The following is a 14623-nucleotide window of genomic DNA, read 5'->3' as shown; positions in this document are numbered from 1 at the left end:
GTGATCAGCTGGGTTGTTCTCTGAGCTAACATGTTGCCAGAGTTCAGGACTTGTGTTTTGTTTTATCCTTTGAATCTTGTTTGCCACGAATGTGTGGAATCTTTTTGCATCGTTGTTTATGTATTCCAATACCACTTGTGAATCTGACCAATAGAAATCTTTCAGATTTTCAATTTCCAGTTCTCCTTTGATTAAATCTGCATTTCAAACTGAAGTCACTGCTGATGACAATTCGAGCCTTGGGATAGTTGTCTGTTTAGTGGGCGTAACTCTCGCTTTACCGATACTGAACAACTGATTTTTCCTTCTTTGCTTATTGTTCTGAGGTACGAACATGAACCATAACCTTCGAGACTCGCATCTGAGAAGTTATGCAACTCGTATTGCGCTATGTCAGTGTCTTGTGAGTAGCTTTGTGGTATCTTTAGAGCTGATAGTTTGGGCAGATCTCTTAACCATGTTTCCCATTGTGGTCGAATGTAGTCCGGGAGATCATCGTCCCAATTAGCCTTGTCTTTGCGCAATCTTTGGAGTATTTTCTTTCCTATCAGTATGAGCGGCGCAACAAACCCAAGGGGGTCATAGACTGAAGCGACTGTCGAGAGAACCCCTCTCCTTGTCAATGGGTTGTCTTTGACTTGGACTTTGAATTGGAATTCATCTACTTCGACACACCATTGTACTCCGAGTGCACGTTCGATGTGTGGTTCTCCAAGAGCAATGTCTTGAGCCTTTGCTTGAGCTTGTTCTACTTGGGGAATTGCCACAAGTACTTCTTTGTTATTAGACACAAACTTATGCAAATGGAGATTGCCTGTTTTACAGAGAGCTCTTGACTCGTCAACTAGTTGGATGGCCTCGGCTGTTGACTTGACACTAGCAAGTCCATCGTCAACATAAAAGCCTCTTTGAATGAACTTGATTGTATCTTTGCAGAACTTGCCTCTGCCTTGTGCTGTGAGATGTTTGAGTCCGAAGTTACAGCATCCTGGAGATGAGGCTGCCCCAAAAAGGTGCACAGTCATCCTGTATGCTGAAGGCTTGGAGTTCAAATCGCCTTTGTTCCACCAGAGAAACCTAAGGTAGTCTTGGTGTTGTTTGACAGCGTGAAATTGGTGAAACATTCTCTCCACGTCACACATGACGGCTATGGGACCCTTTCTGAATCGGCACAACACTCCGACCAGTGTGTTGGTGAGGTCTGGTCCTGTGAGAAGGTGATCGTTGAGGGAAGTTTCCTGAAAGCGTGCTGAACAATCAAATACCACGCGGATCTTTTCGGGCTTGTGGTGGTGGTAAACCCCGTGGTGTGGGATATACCATGCTGCTTTGTTAGCCAGTTCTTGTTCTGGGACTCTTTCTGCGTTTCCACGGGTTATGATGTCCTCCATGAACTTGACGTAGTCTTTATAGTATTTCTCATCTTTTCTGAGTCGACGTTGCAATGAAGACAATCTGTGTTCTGCGTATTGTTTGTTGTCAGGAAGATTCGGATTGTCAGTCTTGAATGGTAGTGGAAGTTCATAATGACCATTTTTCTTTTGTCTTATGCCTTTAGTCACCCTTGACATGAACAAAATGTCTTCTTGTGAGACTAGATTGTCATCTGTTGCATGTTCAGAAAAATCTGATTCAAGAGCCTTTATGACATCGACTGGACTGACTTCTTTAACCTGAGTTCTACATACAAAATGCACTTTTTGCTTGAGTTCAACTGCTGATTGTGACACAGGAATTACTTCACGAACAATGACTCTATGACTTATACCTATGGCATCAATTTGATTTTTGACTTGGGATGAGCAACTGACTATGCTCCAACCTAGATCAGTTAGCTGTGCATAAGGTTGGTTATCCTTGCCTGCGAGAACCTCTCTTGGTAGAAGTGCTTGTTGACAGTTGTAGCCGATAAGCAGACCAACTTCACATTCGAGCATTGGAGGTAACTTATCTGCCACCCTTTCGAGATGGGGCCAATTTAAGGCAGTTTCGGATGTCGGGATATGTGTTCTATTAACAGGAATGAACTCTCTTGTAAAGACTGGTGATAATGGGATTTTCTTGTCATGGTTGTACCCTCTGACTTGAAGATTTACCAACTTCTCACATGGTATAGGAGTTGATTTAGAAGACATAGTTGATAGACGTAGATTGGCTTTACTTTTATCTGTGTCGAGATCTTGATCTACTTCATCCAAAATGAAAGAGGTATCGCTCTGAGAGTCAAGTAGTGCGTAGAGTAAAACTTATTTATCTGGGTGGTTTGTAGCAGACACCCAGACAGGTAGGATCGAGGATGTCAATGTAACTGTAGTTTCTTGTGTTACTCTGTTTGAGATCCCTGTATCCGCCTCTTCTTTAGCGTCTCCTTTGCCCTTGTCTTGAGCATTGTCCTCACTTATTGCAGGTGCTGCCCTTTTGCGCTCTGCAAACTTATCATCATGTAGACATGTTGGATGTCTCCTTTGACATTTTTCACATGTGCTCCTTTTATCACACTTCTTTGAATGATGCCCAGTTTTCAAACATCCAAAACACAGCTTTTCTGTCTGTGCAAACTTAATACGATCTTGAATTGTTTTCTCAGTGAACTTGAAACATTTGTCAAGTGAGTGACCATTCCTTTTACAGAAGATGCAAGCAGGACTTCCAGTACTTGTGTGACTTGAGCTTGTTGAGTTATGTGAGTTTGTTGTTAACGTCTTTGCTTGAATGACTTGACTGCGTGGGTGTTTGAATTTGGTTGCTTCCAAACCTTTGAGTGCTTGCAGTGATGCTATGGGGTCACATGCTAAGTCGGCTTCTGTGGACACAAATTCCACAAACGTGTGAAAAGATGGATACTCTCCATTGTTCATTTGTCTTATCTTCAGGGCTGTACGGTTCCATCTGGTAGTCAACCAATCTGGAAGTTTCAGCAAAAGCTTCTGAATTTCCATACAGTCATTGAGCACTTCTAATGCCTTAATGTGTGGCATCGCAGCTTCGCAATTCATGAGGAAATCAGAAAATTCTCTCAATTCACTTCCATCCTTAGAGCTTATTTTGGACCAACCATAAAGCTTGTCTCTAAAACACTTCCTGAGAGTGAATAAATCTCCAAACCGTTTCTCTAGCATTTTCCAAGCTGAGTCATATGCTTCATCTGTGCCTACCAAGAGGAATCCTTCAACTGCTCTTTTTGCAGCTCCACCAAGATACTTCCTGAGGTAGTACAGTCTCTCATTTTTGGGAATGTTTTTTCTTTCAATCAAGGTTTCAAATGACAATTGCCAGTCCTTGAACTTGAGTGGGTCTCCAGTGAACAATGTAGGTTCTGGAGTTGGAAGACGATTAGCATTTATTGCTTCAGCTAGAATGCCAACTGGATCTGTGTTTGGCTGAGTTTGTGCTGGAATCATTTGAACCTGTGTGCTTTGAGGGATGAATGGATGACTTGTAGCCTTGAGTGTTTGACTTGTGATGGCTGTAGGTTGTATTCCTGGATTTTGTTGAGTGTGTGAGACATATGCGGCTTGAGTGGGAATGCTTGGCGTGATAGCGATTGCTTGAGGTTTACTCCCTTTAATGCTCTCGAATATACTTTGACTTTCGGCTTAGTCATATATCCTCACACGAGCTTTAGCTGCTTTGAGTTTTTTGACCTCCTCCAATCATTCTATCCTTCTGCGCTGCTCTTCCATTGCTTGCTGCCTTTCCATATTCTCACATTCCAATTTTTGTAGCTCAGCTGTTTCGTTCTCTTGTTCCATCATTACTGCCAACATTTCTTCAGATGCTGCTGCATCAGCCTCTGCTTCCAGTCTTTTAATTGTTTGTGAGTAAAATTGACCTGAACTACTTTTAGAGCTTCGTGATCTTGATGTTGAACTTTCAGACCCTAGACATGAACCAACATCTGGCCAGGGCTCATCATCTTGATTTCCTTCTAGCCATCCTTGTGCCTTTCTGACAATAAATTCAGAGAGTGATGTGCAAACATCTACTTTTCGCCTTATGTCAGCTTCGGGGCTTAGCATTTGACGTATTTGTTCATAAGCACATTGCACAGCTTTACACGTAGTGTTTATATTGGAAATCAGCTCTTTTAGTTCGCTTTCTGAAGCTTCCTTCCTTAGCATTATTTTGCTAAGTCTTGCCTGATATCGCCATCTTTCAAATGCGATTGCATAGCTGTGATGGAGGGCTTTCAGCTTCTCCTCTTGATGGCTTTGACCTTTTTCGGTTCACGTTCTTATTCTTCTGCGAAGAGTTTCTTGTTCTCTAGTTTGTGCTGCGTCATTTTCATTAGCTTCATTGAATTGTGAAGCACAGCACTCTTCTTCATTGTCTTTGTCAGTCATTTTGTAAATTTGGTTGAATCTTAGTCAACACTATGTTTGAATTTCAAAACACCTATCGTACAACCTTAATACTTTGGGATCAATATTACTTAATATTTGTACCAGTATTACACTTCCCTTTTGCATACACACTTCTTGTACACACTTGGTAAATAATTTGACCCTTGATAAACACACACAATTTTCACAATTCAACAATTTAACATCACCTTTAAGTATGGTAGAAATTAATTAACCTTTGACTAATGTGCTGTAGAAACTTATAGTGAACACATAAACTTGACTTATTCACTTATATTCTACTCTTAACACAGTCCTTTAATAATTTCTACTTTACTCCCTTGATATTTAACGTTGTTGATGTTATGCTTGGCTGCTTATGAGCGATAACTTTGGTACCGTCTTTTACCGCAGCTGGCGTCGTCGTCTTAATGAGCTTCTCACCGGCGCTGGGCTGGGCGAGTTTTCACTGTAGCTTCCAAAATGACATCACAGGGCACGGTTTCTCAAAGACGGGCACTTTATTGCTTTTCTGTGAAATGCCGTGAAAACTAAAAGATGTACAAATAAAGCTTAGACACTTAAACAAAAAAAAGGTAACGTGCTAAACAGAAAATGAAGCTAACCTCGTGGCCGCCTGCCACTTTGGAGGTCCTGGACGAGTGAACGCGAACTCGTGTGCATACAAAGCTTTACAAAACAATAGTACAATTAATAACAGTTACAAACACATTGCAACATACAGAAATATAACAAAAATACCTTGTGCAGCTAGCACCGGTTTCTTTTTATGCAGCTGGTCAACTCTCTGCTGCTGCGTGTGGCTTAATGAAAGTCCTTTTTTGTCTGGTCGAGAGCAGGTCTCGCTGTAACTCACGCCACGCAAATCTCGCGAGACTAGTGGTAACCAATGCAATTATTATACAAATATTTAGAAAACAAATAATTCTCAATATGAATTAAACGACTTTCAATAAATACTGTAACTTTTAACCCTTAGCAAATTACAAAAAAGTTATTTTAATACAAGAACTATTTCTTAACCGTTACAGAGCGTTTATCGGGAGTCTTGTTTGCTGTGAAGACAACAGTGAAATGAACGTAAATCACATTGGACCCACACTAAACAGGAAACTACGGCGTCAATCAAGGGACAAAACGCACGCCTCTGATTAATTCAAAACTCGCCATTGTGGTGTATTTAAATCACTACCTTACATAGTTAAAGAGTGACACTCTCAAATACGGCAGCGTGGCCATGTGACGTCACCGCCCTGCGACATCAACAACAATGGCGAGCTACTAGTTTATTTTTTTTTAATTTTAGAAATTTTATAAAAACAAAAACATCAAGAGGGGTTTTAAAATCAAATTATCATACTTCTTACTAACATTTATCTTTTAAGAACTACATGTCTTTTTATCAGTGATACCTTTTAAAGGCAGTGGTGATTACTGCTGAGCTGCAGGTGCACACAGAGGTCTACTACATCCAGCCTGCCAAGGTTGAAATAATATTAGTTTTATTATTATATTATATATTTTACATATTATATATTATATTCTTTTTTATTATTAATATTAGTTCAACAGTTTAACATATATTAAAACAGGAAGTGTTACAAAAGTAAAAGTAGAAGGGAGTCTGGGCAAGGACCACCACAGCTGTGTCAAGCTGGATTTTGCTCGTTTACACAGATGTTTGACTCACAAAAATGCATGAAACAATGGGGAAAAAAATGGAATTCCAACCCTGCCAAATTTGAATGATTAAAAAAATGTACCGACTGTAAAATGAGGTTTCAATATCACGAAAAATCAAGCTGTTCTCTCAGCTTGGTGTTGTCCGCTGAAAGTGCTAAATGCACATCCAGTCAACTGCAGTAATAAAGCACAGAAAAATTGACATTTATAGATTAAAATCAGGGGTGTCAAACCAATTTAACAATGGGATGCTGTGCGTCCTGGTCTTCGTTCCAAAAGATCCAGCACAGACAGTTTAACCAATGAGGTTTCTGTAAGAACAAGCAGCACCCGAATGCAATTAACTGATTACACTTGTAAGACACCAGATTGGTGAAAAGGAATTCATCTCGTTTGGTTGGAATGAAATCCAACACCCACTCTGGCCCTTTCAGGACCGGTTTGACATCCCTGATTTAAATATTGCATTATTTATATAATTTATCCTTGATGCAGCTCAGTTAAGAACCAGGAACCAGGGCAAACTCTCATTCTTCCTGTTCATTACCTTTTCAAAATATTGGAAAATCAATGTAGTGCTTCCAAGTCACGCCTCGTAAAAATAATCAAAAGCATGTATTTCAACAATCTTTTTCAAATTTTTTTGTTCTATTTCAAATTAAAGTCCCTGTTGGAGTAAACATATATGCTGTTATTTTTGCATGTAGCAAGAGTATTAGCTCAAGAGTGCAATAACTTCTGAATCAATGTATGTAATGTGTTTGCAGTACTACCGACCTACCCGCCTTCAGGTAAGAATATTTGAATGATCCAAAATAGGTCATGCAATTTAACATTTGCTAATGACAATGTCTCCATATCCTTTTACAGTCTTTGCAAAAAATCACACACAGTTTTTGCACCCCGCTGAGGCTCCAGCTATTTCACTGTGTTTTGGTATTCCTGGAGAAACAATACTTCGACTCTTTCATTTGCCCACTGGAGGTCAGTCATAAGAGAGGATGTTTGCTTCAGTTGCTTCCATTTATTAATGTGGTTCATTTCATGTGAAATCAGTTGATATACTTTTTTTTCACCACTGAGAATTTCTTCAAATTTTCAGGAGACAAAACATATGTGTTCTGACCCTCCTAAATATAGAGATATGTTCGTACAAAGCTTTTGAAAGCTGTACCTCTTGACATTTTACCCTTTTGCGTTTTTGAAAGTAAATTGACGCTGATTTCATTAAGTTTTTTCTAAATAATTTTATGGTCTCTGAAATGTATAGCCAATGTTCACCTTTCGACTCATTTTAGATTTAGAATCGTCTCCACTCTGAACTTGAAAGTAAGTAAAAATACCATTCTAAAAATAATATTGTGGATGGATCGGGGGTGGAGATGCTTCAATGTATCATTCTCATGGGCACTGCAAAGGTTTCTGAGAATTTCTGTATTTCAATTAGTAAATCATCAATCCATTCACAATGCAATACAAATACTTTGGTCCTGGCAGACATTAACATGATTATCTTTGGTAAATTATTCAAGACTGTATACATATATATACATATACAGTGCCTTGCAAAAGTATTCGGCCCCCTTGAACCTTGCAACCTTTCGCCACATTTCAGGCTTCAAACATAAAGATATAAAATTTTAATTTTTTGTCAAGAATCAACAACAAGTGGGACACAATCGGGAAGTGGAACAAAATTTATTGGATAATTTAAACTTTTTTAACAAATAAAAATCTGAAAAGTGGGGCATGCAATATTATTCGGCCCCCTTGCGTTAATACTTTGTAGTGCCACCTTTTGCTCCAATTACAGCTGCAAGTCGCTTGGGGTATGTTTCTATCAATTTTGCACATCGAGAGACTGACATTCTTGCCCATTCTTCCTTGCAAAACAGCTCGAGCTCAGTGAGGTTGGATGGAGAGTGTTTGTGAACAGCAGTCTTCAGCTCTTTCCACAGATTCTCGATTGAATTCAGGTCTGGACTTTGACTTGGCCATTCTAACACCTGGATACGTTTATTGTTGAACCATTCCATTGTAGATTTGGCTTTATGTTTTGGATCATTGTCCTGTTGGAAGATAAATCTCCGTCCCAGTCTCAGGTCTTGTGCAGATACCAACAGGTTTTCTTCCAGAATGTTCCTGTATTTGGCTGCATCCATCTTCCCGTCAATTTTAACCATCTTCCCTGTCCCTGCTGAAGAAAAGCAGGCCCAAACCATGATGCTGCCACCACCATGTTTGACAGTGGGGATGGTGTGTTCAGGGTGATGAGCTGTGTTGCTTTTACGCCAAACATATCGTTTTGCATTGTGGCCAAAAAGTTCAATTTTGGTTTCATCTGACCAGAGCACCTTCTACCACATGTTTGGTGTGTCTCCCAGGTGGCTTGTGGCAAACTTTAAACAAGACTTTTTATGGATATCTTTGAGAAATGGCTTTCTTCTTGCCACTCTTCCATAAAGGCCAAATTTGTGCAGTGTACGACTGATTGTTGTCCTATGGATAGACTCTCCCACCTCAGCTGTAGATCTCTGCAGTTCATCCAGAGTGATCATGGAACTCTTGGCTGCATCTCTGATCAGTTTTCTCCTTGTTTGAGAAGAAAGTTTGGAAGGACGGCCGGGTCTTGGTAGATTTGCAGTGGTCTGATGCTCCTTCCATTTCAATATGATGGCTTGCACAGTGCTCCTTGAGATGTTTAAAGCTTAGGAAATCTTTTTGTACCCAAATTCGGCTTTAAGCTTCTCCACAACAGTATCTCGGACCTGCCTGGTGTGTTCCTTGGTTTTCATAATGCTCTCTGCACTTTAAACAGCACCCTGAGACTATCACAGAGCAGGTGCATTTATACGGAGACTTGATTACACACAGGTGGATTCTATTTATCATCATCGGTCATTTAGGACAACATTGGATCATTCAGAGATCCTCACTGAACTTCTGGAGTGAGTTTGCTGCACTGAAAGTAAAGGGGCCGAATAATATTGCACGCCCCACTTTTCAGTTTTTTATTTGTTAAAAAAGTTTAAATTATCCAATAAATGTTGTTCCACTTCACAATTGTGTCCCACTTGTTGTTGATTCTTGACAAAAAAATCAAATTTCATATCTTTATGTTTGAAGCCTGAAATGTGGCGAAAGGTTGCAAGATTCAAGGGGGCCGAATACTTTTGCAAGGCACTGTATATACTGTATGTATATATATATGTATATATATATATATATATATGTAACACTCAGGTGACTTGAAGTTCCTCTCTGAGACCCCCAATTTAGCCAAATTTCGGACGGAAGGGAATTTTAAAAATAAATAAAATGTTTTTTAAACAGCAAACCCTATCTGGAGGTGAGAGCCCACGAGAGCAGAATTACAGACGCCATGACTTTATCGAGATATTATCGCGTACTTACCTTGTTTCTATCCAAAAACTCCATGTCGCATGTATCACTGACTGTCAACACACAGCTGTCAATGGCCACAGCTAGGGTTGGGCGATATGGGAAAAAATATATATCACGGTATTCCCAAGACAATATCACGGTTTCGATATTATCACAATATTTTTAAAACACTATTTTCGACAAGGCAGCTGGTAGCAAGGATCTAAAACTTAAATCATTTTCGCGAAACCGACTCCATCAACTGTTTGAATAGGACACATATCTTTTGCCAGATAAAAGGTTATTGCGTCAGTAATGTCATTCCATCGTTTACCACTTTTCTCGTAGGGAGTGCATTTTAGGAAAGCATCCGAAAGTTTTTGCTGCTTTGGCGCTGTAGCGGAGGTTGGCTTTTTAGCTTTGGCAGTTTGGCTCTCAGTATATTGCTTTGGATGTTTTCATTTCAAATGGTGGAATAAGTTTGATGTGTTGCCGTCACTTGCCTTTACGTGTTCCTTGCAAATCTTGCAAATTATGTTTTTTTTATCTATATCGTCCACTTTGAAGCCAAACCAGTTCCAAACAATCGATGTGGAGTTTTTCTTAGTGGTAAACTCTTCTGCCTCGCTAAGCTCGCTCTCTGCTGCCTCCGCCATGACGCACACCTCCTTTGTGAAAGTGGTAACAGTGGGCGTGTGCTCCCGGGCGGCGTCACTCACTTTCCAGTCTATTGATTGGCCTAGACTAGAGAGCCTGACGAGGAAGTGTAAAAAGGGAGAAAGGAAGACTAGTGATGTGAGTGGGTTTGAAATAAAAGTTAATAAACCGCGATATAACGATGTCCTAAAAAATACGTACCTTCAGCACTTAAGATCGTGAGACGGTTTTATATCGTCATATCGCCCATGTATAGCCACAGCTGGATTTTTTGGGGGATTTTATGTTTGAAACATGATAATATAACAATAGTCGCGATGCAGAAATCGCAGACATCAGGAGTGGTCGAGAATTTCTTTTTCATATGTTGATTCTTTTAAACGTTTTTTTTTTCTTTTTTTTTTTTTCTTTGTTTGGATCAATTATTTATCGTCTAACAAACCGGGGAAAGTGCAACGGTAACAAAAAAAAAAAACACTTTAGCGATAGTTATAAGGTAGATATCTGTGACTTTTTTACAGACGCCATTTTTTTCATTGTGACGTAATTTGTTTAAAAGTTGATATGCGAGTGAATAATTTTTTAAAGTCGTTTTTTTTTTTTTTTTTGTCAAACAAAATATTAGACATCAATTAATGATTCTAAACTAAAAATGACCGACATTTTGAATAGTATAATTATTTACCTTGTTTTCATGGCTGGGTTGAAACAAAAACCGTTGCGCGACGTCTATAAACGGGGGTTCCCAGGGTAAAAACGGGCAAATTAAAAATAGTTCGGGGGCTTAATGCGCCATGAAGCTATGGCAGCATATACTGTAGAAATATTGTTCTATCACACACACAACAGTTGTTTTGGCTTAAAATACAGCAGTTTCTTTAAAAGAGGAGTGCAAGAGCAGAAACTGCTTTTTCAGTCTTGTCTGTGTTTTCCGCCATATATATATTTATAATATGATAATGTTAATAATTCAGCCGTACTTTCCTTATATAGTATATTTATAGCAGGAATTTGTCTATAAATTCAAACGTTGATGGGCTCTGAAGTTTAAATTACAAATAAATATCATGTCATAAGATTTCCAATAAACAACTTTATTTCAAAACTTGCAACAGTATAGCTCGGCGTTGCTCAGGTTTGTGTAACGTCAATGCATTACAACCAAATGGCAGATAAAACATACAGTACTTCCCTGAGAGATGCAGCTGTAATGTAGTTATAGTAAAGGGATACCATAAATGGGTTAATGTGCAATCGCTTTTTCATCACTGTGTACAGTATGAATATCAAGCCAAAATGAACCCCTTTGTATTGTTCTGGAAAATTGTTGTGTGATGTTTTTTTATTTTTATTTTTTTTTTTTAAATCCAGCGCATCCATCACAGCACATTTAATTGTGTACATGAAACCGTAATGTTTGATAGCTAACTGCGACATTGCAATCGCAAAGGGCACGTTTTTTGCTCAAAAGACGGAGCTGTCGCTTCTACAATCAAAGATTTTCTATGCCAAATTTGGGAGTTTTAATGTAATTTTCAGCACTAAATAAAGGCCTACAGAGATTAAACCCATCTAAGAACACTCGCAGAAGTTTACAGTACAAAATGTGTAAATTTTCAAGAAAATCGGTCAAGCCGTTTTGGAGTCCTTAGGGAACGAACACACACACGCGCAGACACCCCCCCCCCCCCCCCCCCCCACATACAAGGTTCCATTTATATATAAATTTAGACAAACTTTATTGTCAAATCTTAAAGGAAACCTCGGACTAAAAGACTTAGGCTCTAATAAGCCACAATTGTTCTCTTCTACTAAAATATGTTATTATAAGCACATAAAATATTGCCATTGATTTAAAAAGCTATAATATTTAGTACATGTTTTGACCTACGGGGGGCGCCATGTTTTACGGCCGCTTAGAGTGATTACGTAGATCGGGGCGACAAACCAATTCCACAAAGGGCCAAAGGGTCCTGGATTTCGTTCCAACCAATGAAGAAGTCATCTTTTCACCAATCTAATCTCCTACAAGTGTAATCAGTTGATTGGAGCCAGGTGCTGCTTGTTTCAGCAAAAAATTAATTGGTTAATCTGTTTGCAGTCTTGGTTGAAATGAAATCCAGGACCCTCTTGGCCCTTTGTGGAACTGGTTTGACACCCCTGATGTAGATTGCCACTGTCACTCGACAAATACTACAGGGTTACTGAAATTCCTTCTACACGGTGAGATGTCCAACAAATGCGCTCATCTGTTAAAAGCAGCGAGTACTTACTATTTGTGTTCTTATTGAGTCTTTTATTTCCTTTTCATTGCCTCAAAATACTTTTTGCATATGTTTCCCTCTCATACTTTTAAGCATTTTGTTGTGGTAGCTTTAAAGCAGACTGTTGATCTGTTGACCACATTAGTCATGTAGCATATTTAAGCCACCCTTGTTTGATATTACTACGTTTCAGTATTTTCTTAGGGCATCTTTAGTGTGTTCTGTCTGTATGCATCTCAACAAAACAAGTTGAAACACACGGTAGTACTTTGGGTGTCAAATTCGCCTCTTGAAGACGTTTCGCCAGTGTAGCACATTTTGGCAGAACACCGTCTCCCCCACCCCCTACTCTCATCTCGTCTCATCCCGTCTTTCCTGTTCAGTTTGTTTGTGCTACTCGTTTTGTGAAATATCGACAGTGCTGTCATGCTTATTAATATTCCTCTTGGGTTCTAATTGAAAGGGTTGAACAAATAACATGTTAATGTCGCTAGAGTCATATTCTGGAAGCCCGGCAGCGTAACCATGTAACGTCACAGCCCTGCGAATTCAACAAGAATGGTGACCTACTAGTTTCATTAATTTTAAAAATTGCATAAAAACGAAAACATCACGAAATCATCATTGTATGATCCCAAAATAAGCTTCCTAATTGGTATTGCTTTGAAAATGCAGACGAATCACTAACTACGTAAAGGTTTAGTAGCCTTCAGTTCTTTAATAAAGAGGGTTAGAATGAAAACGTAATTTTAAATTATTATATTCTGGTCTTTTGCTTCCCTTTTCAAGTGCACATCAAATTTAGAGAGGAGCAGAGAAAATGTCATGGAATGGCTCTTTTTTTTTTTGTTACGTGGACACTATTTTCAGTGTTATGGTTGTTTCCATGAGTTGAATTGCCATGCATCATTTGTGCTCTAGAACTTTCTGTAAATGGTGAACTGGATACTACAAAAGGCTTCAAGACGATTGTTGTCCACTTTGAGACTAATGGCACGATTACTCTGGACACGGGCGATATCACCATTGAATACGGACAACAGGGACAGAAAAGGTCATGGTATGGGGGACAGGAGACCACCACTGTTGGAAGGTGATGTTGAAAGATGTGGTCGAGTGCATTCAAGTGCCCCTACTTGTTTTAGCATTCATTGACTATTTTAAGAGATCAATATCATGGCCAGCAGAGGTGGGTAGAGTAGCCAAAAATTTTACTCAAGAAAGAGTACCATTACTTTACTTCTAATATTACTCAAATAAAAGTAAAATTAGCCATGCAAAATTTTACTCAAGTGCGAGTAAAAAAAGTATTTGTTGAGAAGAATAAAAAAGTAATGAGGAACACTTTAACTGCTTATAATGTCTGATTAAAAAGAATATATATACAGTGGGGAGAACAAGTATTTGATACACTCACAATGGGAAAACCCATTGGCAGTGTATCAAATACTTGTTCTCCCCACTGTATATATATATATATATATATATATATACATATGCAATGCCTTGCAAAAGTATTCGGCCCCCTTGAATCTTGCAACCTTTCGCCACAATTCAGGCTTCAAACATAAAGATATGAAATTTAATTTTTTTGTCAAGAATCAACAACAAGTGGGACACAATCATGAAGTGGAACAACATTTATTGGATAATTTAAACTTTTTTAACAAATAAAAAACTGAAAAGTGGGGCGTGCAATATTATTCGGCCCCTTTACTTTCAGTGCAGCAAACTCACTCCAGAAGTTCAGTGAGGATCTCTGAATGATCCAATGTTGTCCTAAATGACCGATGATGATAAATAGAATCCACCTGTGTGTAATCAAGTCTCTGTATAAATGCACCTGCTCTGTGATAGTCTCAGGGTTCTGTTTAAAGTGCAGAGAGCATTATGAAAACCAAGGAACACACCAGGCAGGTCCGAGATACTGTTGTGGAGAAGTTTAAAGCCGGATTTGGATACAAAAAGATTTCCCAAGCTTTAAACATCTCAAGGAGCACTGTGCAAGCCATCATATTGAAATGGAAGGAGCATCAGACCACTGCAAATCTACCAAGACCCGGCCGTCCTTCCAAACTTTCTTCTCAAACAAGAAGAAAACTGATCAGAGATGCAGCCAAGAGGCCCATGCATCTGGATGAACAGCAGAGATCTACAGCTGAGGTGGGAGAGTCTGTCCATAGGACAACAATCAGTCGTACACTGCACAAATCTGGCCTTTATGGAAGTGTGGCAAGAAGAAAGCCATTTCTCAAAGATATCCATAAAAAG

The 14623-nt window shown here is 39.1% G+C and overlaps 1 protein-coding gene across 1 annotated transcript in view; it reads left to right on the top strand.

Annotated features, from left to right (window-relative positions):
• LOC130921434 (inter-alpha-trypsin inhibitor heavy chain H3) overlaps window positions 1-14623 on the top strand; it is an 85051-nt gene that overhangs the window by 64564 nt on the left and 5864 nt on the right. Inside the window, exons 18-20 of the mRNA XM_057845319.1 lie at window positions 6815-6838; window positions 6918-7031; window positions 13274-13445. Coding sequence (XP_057701302.1) covers window positions 6815-6838; window positions 6918-7031; window positions 13274-13445 — 310 coding nt within the window. The remainder of the gene's footprint in view (window positions 1-6814; window positions 6839-6917; window positions 7032-13273; window positions 13446-14623) is intronic.

The sequence above is a fragment of the Corythoichthys intestinalis genome, chromosome 9 (genome assembly GCF_030265065.1).
Source record: "Corythoichthys intestinalis isolate RoL2023-P3 chromosome 9, ASM3026506v1, whole genome shotgun sequence".
In the NCBI taxonomy this organism is placed as follows: Eukaryota; Metazoa; Chordata; class Actinopteri; order Syngnathiformes; family Syngnathidae; genus Corythoichthys; species Corythoichthys intestinalis.
This window is presented reverse-complemented; position numbering and strand designations above follow the sequence as displayed.